This window comes from Zonotrichia leucophrys, chromosome 1A (genome assembly GCF_028769735.1).
Source record: "Zonotrichia leucophrys gambelii isolate GWCS_2022_RI chromosome 1A, RI_Zleu_2.0, whole genome shotgun sequence".
Classification (NCBI taxonomy): domain Eukaryota; kingdom Metazoa; phylum Chordata; class Aves; order Passeriformes; family Passerellidae; genus Zonotrichia; species Zonotrichia leucophrys.
The window spans coordinates 9,991,954-10,016,841 of NC_088170.1; the positions used below are offsets into that span (position 1 = coordinate 9,991,954).

At 40.1% G+C, this 24,888-nt stretch overlaps 1 protein-coding gene across 11 annotated transcripts in view; it reads right to left on the reverse strand.

Annotated features, from left to right (window-relative positions):
- TBXAS1 (thromboxane A synthase 1) overlaps window positions 1–24,888 on the reverse strand; it is a 237,370-nt gene that overhangs the window by 104,023 nt on the left and 108,459 nt on the right. For all 11 annotated transcript variants that reach the window (XM_064737262.1, XM_064737271.1, XM_064737289.1 and 8 more), the window contains one exon: window positions 22,687–22,783. In XM_064737262.1, coding sequence (XP_064593332.1) covers window positions 22,687–22,783 — 97 coding nt within the window. The remainder of the gene's footprint in view (window positions 1–22,686; window positions 22,784–24,888) is intronic.

Genomic DNA, 24,888 nt, shown 5'->3' on the forward strand with positions numbered 1-24,888 from the left:
CAACAAGGAAAATTGGATTGATTTGCTTGCAAACTAATCCTTTAAAACATTGCTGCTTTTAAAAGAGAAAATGAAATAATATTTGCAGATGAGTGGCTTCTCTACAATTGATGCAAGAATTCCCTCCCCCACAAGGTGCTCCTCAGGATGACCCTTCAGACCCAGTTATTGGCTTGTTTGTCATGAGTCAGTTTGGCTTCCTCTGTGTCACTAAATAACTCAGGCAAGTGAATCTTTAGCTCTAAGGCCAAGTGGAACAGAACATCCCCTGTCCCCAAAGTTAAATCCCTTTCCCAAAAACAGTGGAAATATCCAAATTGCTTCTGGTCATTGTACATGTTCTTCTCTTGAACTGTGCTCAGGCCATGTCTGGGAGACAACTAATCAATACACAGCAAAACTGTGCTAAGAAACATGTCAAATGGATATCTGTAGGACCTATTCATGCACTAATATCCTGCCCCTGTTTTATCTTGGAGTAAAACTATAACCTTCTGTGATTCAAACAGTATTTGCTCCTTTCCCAAGTTTGTCACTAGCTGGCTAGACTGAACCTCTGGCAGACAGCAATGACTGAACCTTTGGCAGACAGCGATGATTGCCTAGAGCAGAAAGAAGGGTAACAGCACCATTATGCTCCCTTAGACATCTCTTCTTATTTCTTTTGGCAGAAAAATGAGGGATAAAGTTTTCCCAGCAGAAAGTAGTTAATGCAGCCATGCACTCTTAAAGTATCCTAAAGAGATGAATCTTCAAAGAAGCTAAAGGGTATCTTTAAAGACCTCTAAAATCCACTCACCTCCTCAGAACTAGCTGCTAATCTTCTCCATGTGCTCTGACAACACAGTGAGAAACAAAACTCTATAAAAAACAAAACCTCAGACACTTTGTTATCTTAAACTTAGACTTAATCATAGCCCACTCCTAACAAAACCAATTAAAAACAATTTACTTCTACAGCAGTAAAACGCCAGCACTCAGTCTGCTCAGATTCAAACAAGGAGATAAGCTCTAGAGCACCCAAAATCCCAAATCCAAACAGTAACTCCAGCACTAATTCTGGCATTAGTCATGCCTAGCAAACAGCATTTGCCTGCATGTAAGCTTTCTTCTAGTCCCACAGCTGTTGTGGGATCCAGCTTTAACTGGAATCCCATGCCCACACTCCCCTGAATTTTAGCCCCAATCTCAACCCTGCAGCCCACACCAATGAGAGCCATTTGCTCCCCTCTCCTTCAGCCTTTCTTCAGTACCCACGGGGTTTCAGTATCCAGAGTTAAATCTAACTCTGGGTTCCTCCACTTTTCCCATTTTAGGGAAATTTTTGGGGTAAATTCCCAGTGTGGGGGGGTCATCCTTCTCCCAGTGTGGGATGGCTTCCTCCCCAAGGCATGTTCCGGAAGCAATGAGCAGAAGTGCTTGCACATCATTGGGTTAACTTGTTCATCTTCTTATTTTCAAAAAGGTTTAATGTCCTTTTCTTGCTAAAAAGGCCCTTGTGATTAGGCATTACCATCCTGTTTAAGAAATTGCATTTTTAAACTTATTTAATGAAACGAAAGTTAATAAAAAATGAGATAGAAAGTTCGTAGCTTGAAGACAAGACACTATCCCCATGCCTCAGACAGGAATTATAATAAAATCTGTTCTTAAGATTACTCATTCAACTCCCCTTGACTGACAGGTCATCACCACCAGTTCAGCCAGCAGGTGGAACCAGCAAACCCATGAACTGCCCATATGGTATTTCATCCAGTCAGTGGCAGTGGCGTGACACTTAACAGATCAACATAACACTTGCTCTTAAAAAAGGCAACAGAAAAAAAATCCCTGAGATATCTCCAGGAATACATCCTACCAAGCTTGCAGTAAGTAGATCATGAAAGTGGGAAGGCAGGAGATGCCTCCATATATTAGCTTTAAAGATTCCTTGTTAGTAAACTGATACAGGATATTCCTTCCAACTTCCTTGGTGTTTTAAGTCATGCTCAGCTCTCCCTTTATTCATGACATTCAACGACATATTGTGTGGTGGCTTTTGACTGAGCCAGGAAGTACTGCATTGCATGTTTGCAAAACCCAAAACAGAGCTCATTTATGTCACATACCCCGTAGCTCATGGCTGTTTCTATCTGGAAGGCCCTAGCATACACAGATGTTATAGCCACATCTCTTCAAAGCATGCAAATTTTCTCTTCATAAATCATCTTGCTCATAATGGAGCAAGACCAACTCCTCAGCCCAAGATCCAAGCTTTTGCAGAGGGCAAAGGGCTGGTATTGCCCACTGAGGGCTGTGTGCCAGTGTGGGAGACCACTGGGCCTCTCTCAGCCCTCTGCTGTGACTGTGAGGGGCTTCCCATCCATGTTAAATCCGAGGGAAACTCTACACACAGGAGTTATCTCTCTCTTTCCAAAACTCTATTTCCAAATCCTCAGATGCCACACATCCCACACTGCTGCTCCCAGGCAGCTGAAATCCATCTTTCTTTGCCCATTAAAAAAATTAATATTAAAAATTTAAACTTAATTTAAAATTATTTAATTTTAGTGGTAACAGACACTATTTCACAAACACATTGCTCAAAACCCTCCCAGATCACCAACTCTGTTAATAGTATATCACACTTTTGTCCCCTCTTCTTTATCAGTCTAAAACAAGTTTGATTTTAGTATTTGTTATTCAGAAAGTGATCTTACAGCTTCAGAGGGGAAACAAAAAACACCAAACTTACTCCAAAATGCTCATATTGCTTTGCAATTTCATAAAAGTGTCTAGTAAAAGTTTTCAGCTTAATTTGAAATCAACATGCCTGCAGAGAAGAGAAGAAAATGCCCATGGATTATCTATTTCATTAAGCTTTTAGGTTCTCCTTGGTCATTAAGGTTCTTCAAAAGAGTGTGACAGGGTAGAATTGGTTTCAGTGATTACAGCAATTGTCTTTCATTCTACTCTATAGATCAGACTATACAAAAAGGCATCTCCAAGCAGGTTCTTTTGTTATCAAGTCAGGATCTTCAACAACTAATAACTACTATTCCTAATTACCCATTGGAAAAATGGCACAGCCAACCCCAGCTTACAAGCAAATACTGGCTATTTTTCCCCTCAGTGGCAAGCAGCCTGGAAACATCTGTTCTTGTCTCTGCAAACATTCTCTTAAGTCATGGTTTTGTCAATAGAAACCAAAGCGAGTCATTGCAATGAGGTAAATATAACCATCCATAACTGCTAAAACAAACACATATGGCCTCCTGCAGTCTGACCCAAACTGATGCAAGTCACACGTTCCATTTGTTGATGCAAGCAACGCCAAAATTAAGCCAATGCATTCATGAGTTTGCATATGGTGGTCAGTTTGCACATTTGGGATCAAAACAATCAAAGCAAAGAAAAAAGTACTTGCTCTTAATTAATTAATAATTTTGGTATTATAATCAAACTCAGGTTGTACTAGAGAACCCATACTCTATAGAGAATTTCTGCTGAGAAGCAGTTGTTAAACATGTTTAAAGCCACTTTCCAGCTGACATAACTGGACTTTTTAATATTGGATAAAGTTATAAGACTATTAAAAGCCTCTCTGTTTATACACACTTCTCTTCAAGGAAAGGTTGAGGACCAGAAAGTTCCTTTTACAGTATATAAAGAGAATCTAGAAAAAAAAGCAGTCCCCCATAACTTTTGGTGCACATACATTGCCATTCTTTCAGTCATTGGCATATGTAGGAATGACAGGCAATGTCCATAAGAACGTTGGCTAGGTCTTTTATTCACATTGAATTCCATGCTCTGCTCATCTAGGGACACATCTGCAGTAACCTTAAAGCTTCTGGAGAACACCAAGAGAGATTGTAGGTACCACTTACCATCCCACTGCCTGTCCTCTTGGCTGCTGACTCAAATGCCTTGGGTGTGCAGCTAGATACCTCAGAAAAAGCTCACCAAAATGAGTACAGACTTATCCAAGCTGCCATGACAGCAATGTAGGAAGAGTGCTACATTTCCTTAAGGTCTCACCATCTTTCTTCTCATGGACGTAATGACAAAACATATTCCAGAAGAGAGGTCACTACAGCTGTGATCAGGGATTACTCTCTTTCTTATAACTGCAGAGTGAAAGAAGTCATGGTAGCAACCCACTTTCAAATGATCACTGACAGAACAAAAGCCACAGTGAGGGGAAAAAGTTGTAACTCCTTCCTGTGGATAAGGATAGGAAGAAAAATGAGGAAATAAGAATAATTAAGGAAACAATTATTACAGCAGGAGTACAGGTCAGGGGGAAGATGGTCTGAGGCCTCTTAGGCTGCAGAGATTCTCTAACTTCGCTTTCATGAATGGCCATAGGATTTGGCCTTGATTCAACAAATAAGGCTGCAAGTGCATTGTCTCAAAGAATCACCCATAAGTTTCTAGGTGGGGTACTTCACAGAGAGGTGAGAGGACTGCCTTGGAATGATTTCCAGTAGGTAAATATGTGAAATTCTTTCTCTTGCACTCTGGGCAATTTGTCATGGTGGACTGCACTGGTGCAGCCTGGCTCCACCACTTTGTGATTCAAAGAACCATGTTTATTGCTGTTACATTTTCTGCAGTGCCTGAGCCACCAGCCCATTTCAAAGGCACACGTGAGGGCCATCTCCTCTCAAAACATCATATTCATAGATCTCCTACCTTGGACAAGGTTCAAAACTGCTTAGCTTCCATTTGTTGATTTCAGTTGCTGAAATCAGCAGCTCCAAGGGATTTGAGGTACCTCAGAACATTAGCTATGGCTGAGCAAGAGCTTTAAATCTGTATTATCAAATTAAGCTCCTCAAACAGGGGTTAAATGCTTAGGACCTTCTGGTCACTAGCAGAGGTAAGAGAGGCAGGTAAAGGGGAGGCTTTGCAAGGGCTTAGTTTAAAAATATCAATTGCATGCAGCATTTTTATTTGGAGAAAAGTATATATAAGAAATGTCACTTCTTCATGTGCTTCATATTTTATTGACAATTTTAGTTTGACCTCTTTCACTCAGGTGCTGCAATACAGAAATAAAATTATATACAGGCCTGTGTAGCTTAAAATCTCAAAGCACCAAGAAACACTGAAAATAAACAAGTGGTTAAGTAGCTAACTATGACCAAAGGTGAAAGACAATTCAAAGGGTTTCTATCAGTCTTCCAAGTTGCCATGTAGCACCTAAAACGTGTTGCCCAATATCTCATTTCCCATGTGACAATATCCTGATACACAAAACATACTTCAAACTGTCAATTATCTACTTTGAAACAGAAAATTTGGGATTAATATGGCAAACTGATGATCTCCAATATGGGCAAAATAATCCAAGAAAAAAGTATTTCACCTTCTCCCTCCAATGCCAAGAAGAAAATTTCAAAACAATGTCAAACAAAGCCAATAAAAGTTTTCTTGTGAGGCCTCCTAATGGTTTAAAAACAAAAAATGGGTTCAAGATGATATTTAAATCAAACTACTGGAAGAAAAGGGCTATTAAAAACTAAAAACATGAATACAGCTTTCAGCTTAGGAAGTCAACCATGGGCAGTCAGATGTTAGGGGGACAATTTACAGGAAAGCACTTGCTCTGCTCTTCTGCTCCTTCTCTAAGCATATGCTGCTAGTCCAAGTCAGAACATTCCCTGGCTAAATACTTTAATTTTTATGTTACTTTTCCTTTGAAAAGTCATTCAGAAAGAAAACTCCAGGTCAGCTGTAACAGCAGAATGACAAGCTGTCAACAACTCACATTTGCAGTACCTGCTCAGCTGAAGAATTTGAATTCCTTGCCTTCACAATTCTTTCTAATTACATTAAGTGGATATTTACACATCAGGGAAAAAAAATCCAAATTTCATATACTAAGATTCCCACATCTATCTGTCAAAACATTAATGTATTTTCCTGATAGCAGTAGCTGCTTTTGTTCCTCATTTATTTGTCCCTCAAGAAGAGCTAGGCTATAAAACTTCCTCAGGAGTTGCACAGCACACTTTCAGCATTTTATTTTCCAAGATTTCATATTTGTGGTTATTGCCTAGTTTCAATCAAATTTTTAAAAAATCCTAATTTATGAAAACATGTTTTGACATGTTTATATGAAATAATGTTTGTGCATTTGCCTCTTACAAATTAATTTGAGCATATCCAGAATTAAATGCTTGTCATAAGATAATTTCAACAATAATAAAGTCCTATTGTGCACAGATAGCATTACAGGACTTATCATGAGTTCCCTAGAGCTCACAATTTCTGTAAAACAGCTTTAATTCACAAGCTACCTGTAAGCAGACTGTTCTCACATCACTCTTACCAATTTCTTCAAGGAGAGAAGTTGAAACACTCCTCTGAGTATCAGCAAGTAACTCATCAAAATAATTTAACAGTATCAGCTACTTTTGTATTCTTAAACATTTAGACTTGTAATATGAAGCAGTGTGGATTATGAAACACAAAGCATGTCACCATATCTTGTTATCTTAAGAGTTCTAGGATAAGATAAAAGGTTAAAAACCACAAAAACTCCACAAACTGGAGTCCACACCACAGAGCTCACAGATCCCTTTCTGGCCAAGCAGGCCTCCTTCAGGTGATGCAGCATTTAGGGGCCCTGTTCCACTACTCTAGCTTCAGTTTTAGTGCCATGACATGAAACCAGAGGGGTGCATCAGAACCTGAATTCTCCCCACTCACAGTGCCCCAAAAGCCAGCAGCAGCATTTTGGGAACAGACAAGCTGGAAACTCAGCTGGAAACACACATGAGGGCAGAGCAAGATTTGGGATTTAGATTCCTTTTTATCAAGTGCCTGGGGAAGGAATGTGTGCCAGCCATGAGAATGAGACACCTGCAACCTTGCCCTGAGGACCAACCCGCAAGAGCCAGGCACACACAGAACAGCAATGAACAGCCTGGCTGCAGGTTCTGCCTGCTGGGACTCCCGAGTGAGAAAGGAAAGAGGCTTCACTCTCTGGAAGGAGCAGGCATCAGTGAAATTGCCAGGCTGCACCCATGTTCAGCACACACATCACACTTGACTGCATGCACCCAGACTGTTATTTTTACTTGCAAGTTATTAGAATCTGCACTTCCAAGGGCAGCTTTATTGGTGGGTGGGAGTTGCAGCTCCCAACCATCAGTGTTGGCCAGCACAGCACACACTCCCACATCACAAGAACTCATTTTGCATCTGTACAGCTGCTTCTCTCACACTTGAGGCTTATGCTGAACACCCCCAGCATCGAGCAGCCTGAAAAATAAAAGGATGTTGAAACTGGAAAAAAAAACCCTGCTGATTTTTTTACTTAGAATAAATCTTAACTCAAGGACAAACCGAAGTTTTCATAACCACAAGTGACTGTCACTGCCAATATAAGATAAATGTTACCACAAGCATAAAGGGAAGAGCTGAAAAAAGTGAAAAAAATGAGAAAATGAAAAAATGAAAATGAGTGCCATCCAGTAGCCAGGGCATTTAACAGAACATGTAATGTGACACAGTGAAACACCAGCTAGGGAGGGTACATTCCTTTTAAAAATTCAAATCAAACATTAAACAAAAATAAAACCAGAGCTGGTGAGAGAAACTTAAATAAAGTCATGAGGCTTGCAAGAAACTGTCAATATTGCAAAATCAATTTCTTTCTCTAGGCTTTCTGGAACAAAAGAAGGAAAAAAGTTCTAGAAACTACCTTTTTATAGATTTTTTTTTATAGATGTTGGAACAAAAAAAATTTACCTCTCAAATTGAAACTATTTTTTTATATTAAAAGCTGTAACTGAAACAAATTATTTCAATCAACTCTTTATTTTTATTTTGGCTTTAAATTCTTCAAAATCAGATATGACATGAAAATTCTGTCTTCCACACATTTCCTAATCAAATCTCAGAAATCACTAGAGCAAAGGTTTTGTTTTTTAAATTCTTACCGCTGACAATATGGTATGCCATCAACTCCGACTGCAGTCAATTACAATTTTATTTGGAGGATACTAGAGAGCAAAATAAAGCATTAAGAGGTTTGAAAATCTTAATATTAGTGTAGTCTTTGTATCCTAAAGGAGATGCAGAAATGGGTCCAAGTTGATCCAATTCTTTAGTTATGTTATCATATTCAATTTTTTCCCCCACAGGATCTCTGTTTGATTTCTCACATTTAAGATTTCTAGAGGAAATATCCAGAAAGTTTTTAACATCGCACATAAAAACCCCAAAACCTTTCATGTGAAATTATTCAGTCACAAACTGAAGGTTCTCCCCCTTCAGACATAAAGCTCACACGATGACTTGTAGAAATTCTTTGTCATTTGTAGAGTTCTGTCAGCAGAGAGCGATAGCAGTAAGTCAGTCTCCTCTAATATTTTTTTGTTGAGTCTGTGTTTACTCAGATTCTTCAGGGGCTTATAAACTTAGGCAGTTTGGTCAGATTTTCAAAGTGGTTTTTATATCCAGCCCTTAACACTAGAGGGAACAAAGCCAAAGCCAAAGCAATAGACTCTGGGTTTATTTTCCTCACAATCGATAAATAACCTTAACTTTTCCCTAGGCATGGTCTCCAAAATAGCAAGACCATTTTGACTGAAAAATTCTAAATGGAAAATACTAATTGAAGCAGTCAAACTACGATAATCTACAGAAAGGAAAACATTGTAATGGGAGACATTGGGCAACTTTAATTATAGATCTCACCATTGCCTCTGCAGCTTCTTTGGAACTGATGAAATACCAATATAGGCCTGATGACATTTCAACTTGACTGAAGGTCAATGACTGGTTAAACTGGAATGTTTCTGAGCCACTGTTAAATTATTCAGAATTATTTTAGGAAAGCTGCATAAAAAGTGCAAGAGTGCAGTTTTAGCTTCATCTAAATGCACACACTGAGAATGGAAAAGGAAATGGGGAAACTGTCAGTTGCAATTGCCTTGAAAAGGGAAAAAATAATATCTTGTGTACCTTCAACTTAGAATTAATCTAGCAGAAGAGAAGACTGCAAGATAGTTCTTGTTTTTAATATTATTTCCCCAAACCTTTTACTCCAGGAGCAAGCATGAAAGGGAAAGAAGAGGAACGGAACATTAGTTCAGTAAAGAACATAATTATTTTTGTTACTGTTGCCTAACACCAGTGAGAAGAGGTTGGCAGGAGTAAATAATTAACAATAATAGACAAGGCCTTACTTTTGCTGCAGGACAGCTGTTTCCTGATCTCACTATATGTGTGGCTGAATGTGTCTGTGAGGCTAAATGGAGTCGCTTGGAGCCACCACCAAGACTTCAGAAACAGATGAAGGAACATGAAAACGCACAGTGGCCAAGTCTCGGGTTGCTGATGATAATTGCTGCCCCGAGATGTGTAGGATGTCTCTGTTTCGGCCCGCGCAACTGAAGAGCGAGTCTGGACTCTACTTTTCGGTCTTGAGGTTGTTAATTAATTCTTATCTATAAAATTTTCTTTCTGCCCAGCTGAGATCTGTTCAGCAAGGCAGCTCTGAGCACTCTGACCGCCCCCGAAGCGGTGTTGTCCTTTTATACTACAAACTACATATATCATATTTACACTTCATTCCCAATACTTATCACCTATGTTAGACAGTGCACTTCTACTCTAGACCAATCTTAAAGTGCTAACATCGCTGCAGAAAATGGAGGACAAGAAGAAGGAGAAAGGCTAGACACATCCAGATTCTTCCATCTTGTCCCCATAACTCTCATACCAAAAATCATAAAATCTACATTTTCACCCTGTGATCATTTTGTTGTTATACCATTCAAACCTGTGTGACTTTCACGTCCTCATACAAAGCTGACAACTTGCTCTAAGGGTCAAAAACAAATCTCCAGGTGTTCTGAGCAGCATGCCAAGGTCTCCGAGCCCCCTGGCAGGGACCTCGGCAACTCTGGACACCCAGAGGGATGTACTGAGTTCTGACAGCCAAGTGTGCTCAAAGTAAGGAGCACTCATTACGCTGGAGAGCTGTGAGACATGCAGTGTAAAAACTGGAGTTTTACACCCCTCATCCTCCTCCTTTTCCCTTCTAATAGTGGTGAATCAAATGCTGACAATACATCAGCAGCAGTGGCCAGTGTCCTGTGACTTCCCTTGCTCATGGTCAGGAGCTGTGCATTCACAGCGCAGCGCTTCCACGGCACCCACAGCAGCAGCACCACCATCCCGTCCCAAGGCTCAGATCAGCCAGTATTTGCATCAATTATTCACAACAAATGGTGCCAAGACACGCGGTTGCTATATAAAGGAGAATCCTGGCTAGAGAGTGAAACAATACCTGCCGACTCATTCCTCACTTGTGATCCTCCACGCTTGTAGCTGTAGCACACAGTCAGCTCTGAGGAGCTCACAGTCTCTGAACATCCTCTCTCATGGAGGTTTCACTCTTGCAGAATGAAACTTACATAGTGGGGGTCACAAGCAAAAAAAAACCAGAGTTGCAGAAATTTTCACTTAGCACAGAGTTAATTGCTAGGTGGAAGAGAACTTTCCAGGCTGTGGTCAGAGGACAACTGCAAACCAGCTGCACCAATAGAAGATGCTACAACCCCATCAGCTGTTCACCACTCCCCCTCTATTGGAGATAACCACCAGTGAAATGGAGCTGGTGGAGAGCCCTTGGGAGCACTCCTCTGCTTCAGGGCTAAGTCAGCCTGCATGGCTTTGAAAAAGTTCACACTGACACATAAAGATAAGTTATCTTCTGAGCTGGACCAGGGAAGGAATGCTCATGTGATTCATGCTGCAGATCTTGCTGTGGAAACAATAAGTCCAGTTAAGACATCTCAATAAAAGGTTGTTAGCACTGTGCTAGGTAAGAACATTATCATTATATCAAAAACTAAAAACTATAAAAGAACCTTTCATACTTTTAAGTTCAAATATAAACATAAAGGCAGGCAAATGGATTAAGATATCTGTCTAAAGAGAGAACTATTCCCACTAGTTTGAAGATATAATGCTACCTTTAAAATACTTTAAATGAAGAGCAAAATCTTGCAAGGATTAGCATAATAATTACCCACATGTATCACATTAACTCTCACTGAAGAGGAATGGACTTGTGCACACACAAGAGTCCCCAGACAGAACTATCACAGTCAAAACAAAAAGTTTATGCATAAAAATAACCCAAATCAAAAACGCCCATCTTCTGGCATAAGCTTTAATAGAAAGGATTCAAAATGGAATGGGGTGGGAACAGATTTGTGGTCAATGGAGTGAATGGGAGAAATGATGCTCAGATGCAATCTCTGGCACTGGAAGTCACCACAGCACTGGGTGCTGGAGGCCTGGCAGATAAGCCAGAAGGAAGATTACTGTCACTGCCTGTCCTGCTGTTCTGTTTTGAATTCTGCGGCTGGCCACTTTTGAAAGAGGGCACTCAACCAGGCTAAGCAGATCTTAGGCACGATACACGACAACCATTCAAATATTACATACTGCCATATCATATCTACTCCAGTGCTGAACTACCAAACTCCAGGTATGTTCATGTAAATCACCTCTCTGTGCTGTGAAACATCACTTCTGTAGACTTAAGAGCGTTCCTGTACCATCAGATGCTTCAAAAGGACTTTTTGTACATGAGCAGCTGAGTTACCTCCAAATGTGGTTAAAGACATGAAAACAAAGCAAAGTACTGGGTCTGAACTCTGACTGCTCAAGCGTGTGAAAAGGCAAACTCGGGTGCTGTGATCTGAGCCTATGTCAATTCTGTAACAAGTGACAGACTAATTACTCCTCTAAACAAAAGCAGACTGGGAAAGGCAAGAATCAAAGGACATGACACTCTACTATATGTCAAATATAGGAAAAATGAAGAAAAATGTAAACCAAACAACCCGTCTACTACTGTCAAGTAACATTTTCAGAAGTCAGAAATGAAGGACTGGTAAAAATCTGTGATATTAGACTGAATAAGTTTCCCAAAAAATATTCTCACAGGGAATGTCCAAAGAAGTAGGATAAATTGAATTTCCCTTTAAAAAGAAACAACAAATCGACAGAAATCAAAGGTCAGGACCAGCAAAGATCAGCAAAAACTGCATTTGCACTCCACCTACTCATAACACAGTCAGCTAAGGGAAGGATTAGATAAGGAAGCAATAATGTATTTAAACAAGCAAAAACATTAATCAGACTTACGATTTCACATATTTTATCCAACAGTAAAACATGTTCTTTAAACAAGGAACACAGCCCTAAGAATAGACAGTCCTTTCCTGCCTGTAAGTGTTGTTTCCCTTCAATGTTATTATTCAGTATTAAAAAAAAAAAAGTGCTGCAAACCCAGTAAATAAATAGCCAATGTAGGTTTGATGAAAGATTGGCTCAGAAGACTGCTTTTGGCCTGAATAGAAAGATATGCTTTCATCCTGTTTTGACTATACTCATACATTTACCTAACATAATTGGATGTAGTTAATATTGCAGGAGCCTTCAAGCAGCGCACATTTCCCTCATTAGTGGGTTTAAAGCCTTAATGATATCTCCTGTGCTGCAGAAAAGCCCAATGCAGGCTTCAAAAGTGATTGGCAAGCTTCAACAGGAGAAAAAAAACTGGGGGAAGGGAAGGCAAAACCTAATAGTACTCTGATCTTGTCCTCTTCAGTTGTTTAGAAAAGGAAATCTTGCAGAATAATTGAATAAAGAAGAAAACAGAGGTGAGGATAAACAAGCCAAAACAGATAATTTCAAAAGCTGACCTCACAGTGATTCAAACATGTGGAAGGAACAGGGAGTGGGTAAAAAGGGGGAGTGACCCTTCACATACCTGCAACACACAAATACATACTTAGTCCTACACAAACTCCTGATGGCACAAACAAGTGCATATGCACTGCATATTGTCAAATCAGCATCTTCCTGCACCTGCAGCAAAATCACCTTTTCGTAGTTTCATTATGCAGTATTTCCCACCCTCCCTTCAAATCTCAATAGTTTGGCAGGGAAGCCTTGCATTTAGGAAACAGAATGTCACAGTATACCACTAACAAAGCACATGCAAAGGGTTTGGGGTTTTGTTGTTTGTTTGTTTTGTTAGGTTTTTTATTGACTAATTTTGACCATTTTCCAGGAAGAGAAATTTCACAGGCTGATTTAGCTTCAAAAGAAGCGTAATTATGTACAGCTGTATTCAGTATTTCTTGACTGCCTTGAACAAGCAGTGAAAGGGAGATTTGCACACATTATCAGCCACTATCATTAGTGCTGTAAAGTACCTAATCCATCTGGTGTTGTGGTGTCTACCTAGGAGCAGGTATTGAACCACTGATGGCTGCAGTATAACAGCAGAAAGGGAGAGGGCTCAAAATTAACAAAACAACACAGCTACCCAAGTTGTTTCTTGATGTTGAATTGTCCTTGGGTTTGTGCTCTCCCACGGTTTTGCAAAGCATTTTTATGTGTACAGGCATGGAGAGTGGAGAATTAAAAATGTAAATTTCATCATGTGGTTTTGCAGTCTTCACAGGGGAAGAGGTAGCAGGATACCATGGTGATGGCAGCACTGCAGCCCATTAATAAACCAGAGAAAGACTCAGGGATAGATTCAAATACTTAGACCCATGCTGAAAAATAACTCATTTCATAATAACTCCTGTGAAAAATAAGAGGACTGTGCATCTCAGCATCAGCTGTGGTCTCAACATGCTGACTCATCATTTCTCCATGGGGGGGGGGGGGGGGCAAGGAAAAAGGAAACCTGTTTTTAAGTCTTCTAGCCTCCTTACAGTCAACTGCATTGCTTTTATATTGCCTAGGTTTATGGCCCATAGCATTTGAAAACAGACAGCCCATGCCTGGAAAAGAGAAAAAGTGGAAAGTTTTTATTTTGTATTTCATCTGTGTGCAACCAATCCATTTCCAGCCCTTCATACAGGGAATCAGCCAGTTTTATTTGCAATCTTACTTGGAAATGTGAAAAATATTAGTGCTCATTTACTCAGTTAGAGATTCATAACTCTCAAGAAAACAAACTACCTACACAACAATAGGTTAGCCAGTTAAAATAGCAGCCTCACTGGAAGTGTGGCTTTCTCCAAACCCAGACACAGTCTGGCCCCTACTGCTGGGGAATGTGCTGAGAGCTTCCTCCAGGCACAACAACACAGGAAACCTTCCTCAAACTGCCTAAGCCACCACTCAAAGGAAATTACATTGTCAATTAGAGGGTATCTTCAAGTCAGTCAACAGGACCATCCTCAAATAAATAGACTTAAGTAAAGTCAGTGTTTAAAGATTGATTGCTTGTAAGCTGCTCTATGGCACTGCAGCCTACTGTTATTTGTATCTTCCTAAACTTTCACAAGTCTTTATTGAATACTCAAATGTTTGAGAAGAGGCTGTGTTCACCCTCTTTTCTATGACAGGCAAAGAGAAAACAAAGTCTCCCATTGAATGAAAAATCCCAATTCTGGACAGAATAAACATACTTGTGTAAATACGCAGTCATGGCCCCCTAAATTAAATGAGAAGTAAGAAGGTGCACAGATGTGAGCAAATGCTGACATCCTTTTATGAATTGGGGAGCTGTGGTTTAGGAGTGGTACTCCCCAAGTCTGTGCTCCCACTGAGATTCCCCAAACCATGCTGCCACCCTCCTGCTTTCCCCTCTCCCCGCAGCAGGATGGAGAGGGGAACTGGAAAAGTAAAGATCAGAGGTTGAGAGAAAGTAATTTACTGGAACCAGCAGTGAGATAAGAAAATTAACAGTAACAGCAAAAATACCAGTGAGAGGGTACAGGAAAAGAAAGGATTCACATGGAAACATCCTGAAAATAAACAATACTGGATGGCTCCTTGCACCACATTTACTTGACCAGAAGGAACCCCCTCTCCCCAGAAGAGAATCCCGTTCCCCCACCCCTGGCAATGATGTGGCATGGAATAACCCCATGGTCCTGGCCATGCCCCCTCCCAGCTACCCAAAAAACTTAACCCTGTCCTGGCCAGAACCAGGACAACAGGTAAGCAGAAGCAGGTGCCAGGTGTTCCAAAGGTAAAGACAAATGAGCTCTCCCACTTCACAGGACACAGGTTTCACTTGGTTTCCTCTTCTGAATTAGAATCACAAATAAAAATTACAAACTCGGGATGATGATCCTCAAATACACTCAATTTAATCTGATAATGCTAACTTTTCTACTTTAGCTTTTTTTAATACTTCAAAGAAGACACTTACTTAAAAGGGGAGAAAAAAGAGCTTTTCATTATAACTTTTTAATCTGCATTTCTGAAGCTTCTTTTAAGAACAAACAAAAACTCTCCCTCCACAGCCATTTGAATTAGTAGATAAACCAAATCCCAACCCATTGCCATCAGTCCTGAAGCACTCACATTCACTAGTGATACTCTTCAGCTGGAAATTCCCAACATACTCTTTTACATTTATTAAGGTGACAAAGCACTTCCTAAATGCTTTGTCCTTGTGAACACAGGAATTCTGTAGGAAGGCCAAAAACTGAGGTTAGAGCTCCAAAATCCTGACCTAGAGCCCAAATCACAAAACCAGACTTCTTCTCACTGGGATTTCAGAGGATCAGGTGGCTCACAGAACACAGTCTGCTAATACATCAGTCCTTTTTTTAAGGGTAACTGAAGCCAAAGTCTGATTAATTTTACAGCCAAGAGCAGTGATCATTTGACAACATTAGTTTTGTGCTATTAGCTTCAGCATATGGGGAATAAGGGACAATTTGTTGTGCATGCATAAAAAGACTTGCACAGTGTGAAAGAAATGACCCTCTCAATATTTATTATTTTAATTTTCAAATGCCTACTACAAGCATATGCACTGCTACTTTAAAACATTTAAACAAAACTGAACTTAATTGCTCAGAAAAATTAACCTGCAAGCTCTCAAAGCAAAAAGGGGAAAGAAAAAAAGAAAATCCTGAATTAAAAGTGATTTTATGAGGTATAGAAGGCTGCAAAATAGTTACACATATATTGACCAAGCTAGAAAGGTATTCTACTATGTCTAGAAGACAGCCATGGAGACACACTTGGGAAAGAAAAAAGATGTTAGGGTTGTTTACCCTCAGTGCTCCTGAACCATCAGGTCCAAATAAGGATAAGAGCCCTTGCTCAGTTTCCTGGCACTGGAAAATCATTCAGGCCTCTGGGCTCATGTGCCTGTACAACAGCACCCACAAATATGCAGTCAAACAAATTAATATTAAATAGAAAAGTGCCATACAGCCAAATTCATTCCCTGCTAACATGATTCCCTTTCTCTACCAGTGCTGTACCAGACAAGCTTTCAAACCAGCTATGATCTAGAAGCTGTATAAAACTGGTAGGCAAAAAAGTAAATCTTAATAAATTCACTGCTTGGACACCTTTTCACTTATCCTCCCAAGGCACAGAATGATTCTTGGAAGCACAGAATATTCTCAGCTCAGTTAGACCAAGGCTTATTGTACATGTGGCAGGATTGATGCTTGGATTTGTCCTACAAAGCCAGGGAGGGAGGGAAGAGCATCTCAGCTCTGCATCACAAACAACTGGATGCTCAAGGCACAGCCTGCCACCAGGCATGATGGCTTCACTGCATCAGGAACTGAAATGCCACCGTGCCATGCACAAAGAGGCAGATTTTGTGACATTTCCATAATAAGATATAGCACAATTGAGGCCTACAGTGCTCTAGGGAATGGAACTGAGACTCAGCCTCTCCTCAAATCACAAGGAGATCCCAAATCAATATATGTGTATTTGTATGCATCCATAAATGCACACAGATATGTATTCAAGCTCACATGCAGACAGAGCAACTCATCATGGGACATGTTGGCTCCAGAGGTTATGCCAATCACCTTCCATGTCCTTTATTAACCAAACAAAAAACAAAATTAAACGGAATGAAGGAGTGGAAAAATGAAAATAAAAAAATCTAAACAGAATGAAACAGTGAAAAAATTTAAAGCACATTCCTTCTCTCTGCAGCCACCATGTATTCAAAACTAAATATCACAATCAAACTAAATCAAACTATTCACACACACCAGATCGTCACTTGTGTACGAATCCATCCCACTGAATGGTCATTTTAAAGCATGGAAAAATGAAGACCTCATATACATACATATATATATACACATACATATTTATATATATATATATATATATATATGTGATGTTTTCTGACTTGTTTGACTCATTTTCCAAGCATTGACTTGCCTGCTGTCACACTGTGTCACTGGAGCTCCAAACCATGTGCCCATGCACAGGTAAGCTTCCAGTGAGGTTCATTCATCCCCTGTTTACAAACTGAGTTCATTGAACTTTACAACAATAATTTCTAAGTAAACAAAGAAATTCACATGAAAGGATGACGATGGCATTGACACAACCAGAAATAATCTTAGGAAGTTTAACTTGAAGAAAAGAAACATTTCTAAACCAAACAACCAAAGGGTGTACAGGGTCAAGGCAGCATGCATATGTTTCTTTTGGCAACACTGCAGAACTTTTCATCCCTTATGAGACAACATATGACTATGTTGGTGGGTTCATTTTTTAAAATAAAACTGTAAAACTGTATTTTTGAGAGAGGCAAACAGCGCAGCCCATAAGCTGGGTAAGACTCCAGGTTTGGATAGACAACTGAATTACCACTTTTTACTGCAAGTCAGCACATCAGTGGGGTTGATGCCTGTTCTCTGAAAATCAAGGCAGAAGGCAGCAAGAAAGATCTTGCACAGGACATGCATGTGATGCTTTACTTGCAAACGGTGAAGAACACAGATGCACACCAGCCAGCTCCTGAGCTGAGCTGTTTGAAGCCAGTTCTAACATCCCCGTCCTGCTCTGGAGACACTTCATCATCATCAGTCAGTGCAGAGTCATCTAAAGTTAATATGTTGATTTCTGCTGGCTGAGGTCCTGACCCAAAATTCACAGAATTACAGGATGGCTGAGTTTAGAAGGGACCTCTGGAGGGCATCTTGTATCAAATTTAGATAGATCTTTGGATACAGTAATATACAGTTTTCTTTCCTCTAGCAAGAGACCAGAAAGCACAGCCAGTTCACGAATATGTCAGGCATCCTGGACCACAACTGAACAAAATGCAGAAAATAGGTTCCTTCCTACTTGGTGGTTGCATTCTATTTGTTTAATGCTCTAGGTAAGTCTGAAGCTTTATAGGTTTACCAAAATATAGATGATGATGAAACAGCTTAGTGTAAAAGACAAATTATATATGTGAAAAGAATAATCAGATCTTATGTGGATCAACTCAAAGATGAAGAGAAAGAGTAGATAAGCAAAAAGAAAAGAAGCTCAAACAACTCTACTTTCCTTCAAAAGGGATGCAAGGATTTTGTATCATATTGTCCGGGTACTTTTTTATTCTTATTTTTACCACTTCATTATTGTTTGCTGTTAATCCATTATTATTTTTACCAGTGTAGCAGCAAAGCTTCTGATGAGAAGACAGAGATGTTTTCTTAGAGCGACTGGAATTGGTGTAGATTTTTGAATTTAAAAATATCACTCTCCCCAGCTGGTTGGCAGGTAGATTTAAGGATTTGGTCTGAATCAACCACTAGTTTCCACTTGTGATAGACACATGAATCCTGGCAAACCTTGGCTAGCCAGTACCTACCTTTGCCTCAGGGCTCACTGAATCCACATTTCTAGGAAATATTTTTTACAGCCATCTGAATTATTTCAATTATGGACCAGGTAATGTTACTCTTCACATTGTTCCATCTTAACATTCTGTTCCTACATTTTTAAAAGTGCATTTTAATGATTCTCAAGTACTAATTGAAAAACAAATTTTCAATGCAGAATTAAAAACAATCTGAAAACAGATTATGTACCATTATCCCACCTGGAAGAATGCAACAAACATCATAATCCTATCTCACTTGCAACACAGTAATGAAGTTAAAAATGGTCTTAGTGCTCTTAAAAGGAGGCTTCTATTCAAGAGACAACACACTTGTGAGAAAAAGGTATCATTTACTCCAGCACAGTCTTGCCTAAATGCTGGCTGAGGTTTCCATGGTTAACCTAAATTAAAATTAATTCCATATTTTTTGACAGAAGGTATATAAAGTAATTTTCATATTTTCTTCTTCAACTATAATTAAAAACATGGGAAAAAGGCTTCATATGCCTCAAGTATGAAGGTATATTACAGCAGACGTTTTTGGTTTTGAATGGCTCTAACGCTTATGTTAATTGAGACTAAATTAAATGGGAAAGCAGAGTGTCATTATTGCCTTCCTGTGATTATACAGTTCACAATACACATACCCTGTGCCTACAAGGCAGTAACAGCCTGTGTGCTAGACTTGGTTGCTTGCTCTAAAAGGAAGAGAACCTTAATGCAGATTTGATCTGCAGTCACCTAACACTTCTTCTGCAAGAATTATCAACCAGTAATTCAGAAACAAGAGAAGATGGTGGGGGAATATAAAAGACTTTTATAGTAATTTTCAAAAGGTAGCCATAGGAAAGATGTGAAATATATAGTACCAGAGGGAAACACAAAATGAAGAGTAGTTTAGCTTGTGTTCAATGCAAGATCTACGTTGTCTATCTGAGTGAGCAGACAGGCTCAATGTGAGAGGAGTACACAAATGGTCTAGGTCTTTCAGGATGCAGAGACAGGACACAAGATGCTTCCAAAAGAATCTTCTCAGCAGATTAAAAGCACTCTCATTCCATAAAGGCCTTCTGATGGCTTCCCAGAAGGGAGTGCACAATCCCAGATTAAGGTCATGCTGCTGACGAGCACTCAAAGGCATGACATCACATTACAGAGAGCTTTAATAAATGCTGTCAGAATGCACTGAATCATCATCATCCTACTGGCTTCTACCAATAAATCCACTGTTTTCAGCCCTTCACAAGTTTCTCATTGTTTCTTAATCAAATATGTATGTATTTACAATTAATTTAAAAAGTGACAAAATAAACAGGAAAAAGAAGTTTTTCTACACTTAGCTCTTAGAATTAGTCCTGAGCATCCTGAAACTCAGTGATAATTTGTTAACATACAGTTGCTACAACTGCTACAGACAGAAAAATATCTCTTTGAGGCATTCTAGGTTAGATAACTCACATATCACTCTGGTGGATGAAGTACAAGGCTTGATTTTGGAAATGCACATGGGGAGGTGGGAAAATAAAAGCACAAGAGTGTTTTCTGAAGACCTGTTCAAACCCAGTGGTCTCACTTGCTTTCCCATATTCTCAGACTAAAAGACTGATACTTTTAAACTACAGAAAAGGCTTTGGGCTGAAATAATAAGCAAGTGCCACGTCTGGAATGGAATATATTGGCCTAGCTTTGTGAATAGCACTGACTCCAAAGTCAGTTCTATAACCAGTCTTCACTGGGGAAAGAGTTCATAAAATAAAGCAGAGGGATATTTTTAGCATTTTGAATTCTCCACTAGCAAATAGAAATCTTCACTCAAAGTAGATGAGCTTGCTTTGAATAATTTTAAAATGTACAAACAGAAGCAACCCTATTAAAAGTCTTAAAATGACATTTATTCAGTCAATGTGATAAGAAAGAATTCTATTACTTGGAAAGTGCTTTTCTAACTCTCACCTTTCAATCATTATTTGCATACAACCCAAATCACATCTGAATAAATTCCACTGGCCTTCCTTACCTACCACCCAGCATTATTTATATTTGTGTAGGATTACTAGTGTACAGGATAACCAAATACTTCCCCAGGAGACCTGACTGCAAATTAAAGAGGAAACAGCTTCCTGTGTGAAAACTCCAGAGGAGGAAAGATCCCCAGGTTAGATATGGAAAGACCCAGAAACAGAATGCTGCTTATTTTCAATAAGTGAAAGCAATGGCTGGAAGAGGGGAGGAAAAAGTGGAAAGCGAGAAACTATCAAAGATTGTGGCTATGTGAGAAGACCATAGAACAAGCAGATGAGAGCATATAAAATGAAGGAAGATCATTTGACTTAGACTCATAGGCATTAAGCAAGACAGATATAGCAACCCTGCACAGGGGGAAAACTGCTAATTTTGCTAAAGGGAGAGCTAGGAGTTAAATTGTCTCATCTGACATAGGGTTTCTGGTTAGTGGCAGGGATGTCACTCTGTGTCTCCGCTCCTCATCAATAAAGCAGGACATTGCACAGAAAAGCCACAAATGATTCAGGGGACAGTCAAGTGATGAGGGCAAGATGGGAACCTGCAGAGACAGCTCTAGTTAACAGATCTAATGAAGAACAAGAAAAGGAGAGAGAGGGAAAGAGGACTCACAGTGACATAACCTACCCGAATTTTAGAGAGGAACACAGATGTTATAGACAGACCATGACAGGTGACACACAACAACAAGAAAGAGAGAGAAACCTCTGAACACAAAAGGCCTGGAGAGGAAGAAAAATTTCACTAACTGAGAAGTATGACAATACAGAGAAAGACATATCCAAACGACATATCCAAGCTGACTAAAGTTAAGAGCAGGACAACAGACACTCAGAACAACAGACACTCAGAAATCTCTGTGTCCCCTCAAAGGAAAGATTTCTAATTTCAGGGAAGTGTTATTGGATCACCAGTTACTGCTAGGTGTAGTGGGTACAGTCTATTACTACCAAATATCAAGAAGAAAAGCACAGGAAAGTTATAGACAGGAAGAAATAGGGTTCCTGCTTGGGGTGGAAGAAGGGAAGGGATGGAAAATTTCTTCAAATATAGAGAAAATGTGTCACATATAAGGACTTCAGTCTAAGAAGTCTAAAAATAGATTCTTCCTTTAGAGTGTGAGCTATGGGCAGAATGGAGTAGTTATTCAGTTAGATATAGGCAGTCACAAGATAAAACTCATGTACCAAAAGAAGCAAGCAAAGGTGACAAGCAGTTTGCAAACAGACTGACTGGCTGCAGAGAGGATCAGAGGGACAGAGGAGACAGACAGCTGATCAGAGAAAAAATGTTCTCCAAGGGCACAAAAACCCCTCCTGAATACATCAGTTTGTTTGAGCAGGTTTGAGTGTACAAAGGGCCCAGAGGGAAGCAGGGAATAGATGGGACTGAGGCAGCACACAGTGGCAGTATTTCCTTGTAAAATGCTGGGCAACTGCTGGAACTCTGGCCATTCACCCTCATTACTTGCTCTAACCACCTCCTGAAAATGAGCTTTCCAAGTGTAACCAAGAGCATATGCACAAATTCTGGCTAACTCAAACTTCCTTCTTTGTTATTTATTATTTTCAGGTACGACTAATACACAATAGCTGTGGGAGGCATGTCCTGGTCCCAGGCAGACTGCTCCTGCCCTAAAGTCTAAAAGCACAAAACAGATAATGTGTGGGAGAAAGCAAATAATACCATCTCCATGTTACAGGCTGAGAACTGGGGAAGAGAGCTAGTAAGTGATTTCCCCAAGATTTCTCAGGAACAGTGGCAAAACTGGGTATTGAAACCCTCTCCAACATTCATCTGGTGCTTCAGTCACAAGGACATTGTGACTCTTCTAAGGACATTCCCTTTCATCCTCAGTGTTCTGGTAACAAGAATCTTTGACTGAATGTATATATCTTAAGGTCTCATTGAACCATGTGCAATTTTGCTTCTATTTTCAGTCTCCTTGTAGCCACTTTTGGTCTGAGCTGGAATTTGCAGTGCTACCAACTTCATCCACAAAGCCAACTTTTATAGGTACTTACAGTTCTGTTGGTGAAGTTACTAAAATCTGCCACTAAGATTTGCTTGATCATCTCTGGTGAGGAGACCACCACAAACATCTGGCGACCAATATAATACCTAGAAAGAAGTAAAAAATCATTTTAGCAAATGGTGACCACAGAGAGCTATCTCCTTCTCTAAAATATCTCTTTTTGCTTCAATATACTTGCAGCAAACAAATATCACAGAAAATGTATTTCCTTGGGTAAAGCAATATCTTTCCAGCCTGTTAAATTAAGATGCATGGACCTGGAATTTAAGGGAAACAGCTTAAAATCTTTTACTGATTAATCAATACTCAGCCAACATTTTAACATAAAGGTTTACACACTCTTTGCTTACTCTGAATTCTGTGCAAAGTGATGTACTATCACTAAACCAAACTGCAGAGGTGCAAAACATAATAAACCAACTGAAATAATCATGAAAGACCTACAAAATTGCATTGCCTGCCATCAGCCACATGAAATGCCTTTTTTTGACTAAGCCCTGCCTCTAATGAGTCTTTCCAGAAGACCCCCTGTGTGACTGTAGTAAAGCACATTTCCACCACTTCTATCGGCACTGGAACAGAGTGCATCTCAGGCTCTGCATTGCCATGCATAAATCTTACATTACACTAGTAGGGAGGGGGGGGGGAAGGGGGAAAAAAAGTTTTACTAAGTCTAAGGGAATTAGTAAAACTTCAGAAGAATAGGTGATAGGAGTGTCTGTGCCTGCACACCCATTATCTCCCTGCTCCCATTTCAATATGACCTTGTGGCGCCAGGCTCTGCCCTTCTGGGTCTTCACACCACTGAGGATGCTTCAGTCACTGGGACCTGTCCCAACCCTGCAACTTCTAGAGCTCCCTTCTCCAGCACCATTTCTTCCAAGACCCACAGGCACTGCATGGCTGGCTGCTCTGCTAGGGGAGAAAAAGCACGACCAACAAGCAGAGGTCGCTTGCAGTCCCTGCCTTTGTTGATCGCTGGACCAGAAAATCTATTCAGGACCAGAAAATCTATTCAGGCAGCACTGTCTTTTCTCCAGCTGGAAAGAGGAAGAAGAGGCTGGAGCAGGCACAGGAGGGCCAGGCAGCTCATAGCAGAACACAAGAGCAATACCAGAGATGCTGCAGTACCACAGTAATATCCATGTCTAATCATTTAGGTATGATACAGCTCAGTATCGATATATTGTTTATCACCTGTCTACACGGCAACAACTGAATAGACAAGCAAGCCCTGGACTGAATTAAATATAGTAACTAGGGGTTCCCATGGCAATGAAGCTGCAGCAGCCTGATTTCTTCAAGGGCAAGCAAATTAGACAAATATCTTGATTCCAAAGCAAGGCTTCACAGTCCAATTTGACCTCCCTACCGCTCAAACTTGTAACCAAAAAATGACAGAGAAGAACACAATCCTTCCTTCCTTCAGGAAGGAAGAGATCGTCTTTTATTCTCTCATGGGTTTTCAGTGGGAACTTTTATTTCCCAAATGCAACCCACAGGTTCTGCTGAAACATTAGATATGGGTGGTGTGGTCTGTGAGGGTAAACCTTTTTCACCCCTCCCAGTTTGCTCAGTCACAGCAAAAGTAGCTGTCTGTCATGGTCAAACTTTTATTCAGAATCCTCATAGGTGCATAAAAAAGAGCTGATGCCTCTGATTAAAGAGGGTTTTGACCACCGACTTCAGCAGAAGAGGATAATGCAACTTTTGCATGTATTTTGTACAGTTTTTCTGGCATCACAGAGGCAACACAAGCTCTCAAGGCAAAGATGTGCTGCTCTGAACCTCCCCCAGAATGACCACACTGACCTCTCATGCTCACACCTGGCTTTTCTTTTTCTCCCTCCAAGTTTAGCAAGTTCCTTGTCACATTTATTGGTTAGTGACTGATAGTCCTGCAAAAAACAGCTTTTCACAGGGACCTCCTGACATGAGATCCCAAATCTGAATCAGGAGCTGGTTCTGTCTACCCAGACAGCTTAACTCTGACCAGCAAGGGGCACCTCACAATACATCAGGCAAAGCATGTGTGAGTAAGAGAGACACAATTCCAGTTTATTTCAAACCTGGGAAATTGCAAAGCTCCAGCTCCTGTCCACTGGGATAACAGGACGCTACTCACAGCAGGAGTCTTTATGTCACAGTGCACTTTGTGCTTGAAAGCATTCAGGACTAAAAATTTGGGACA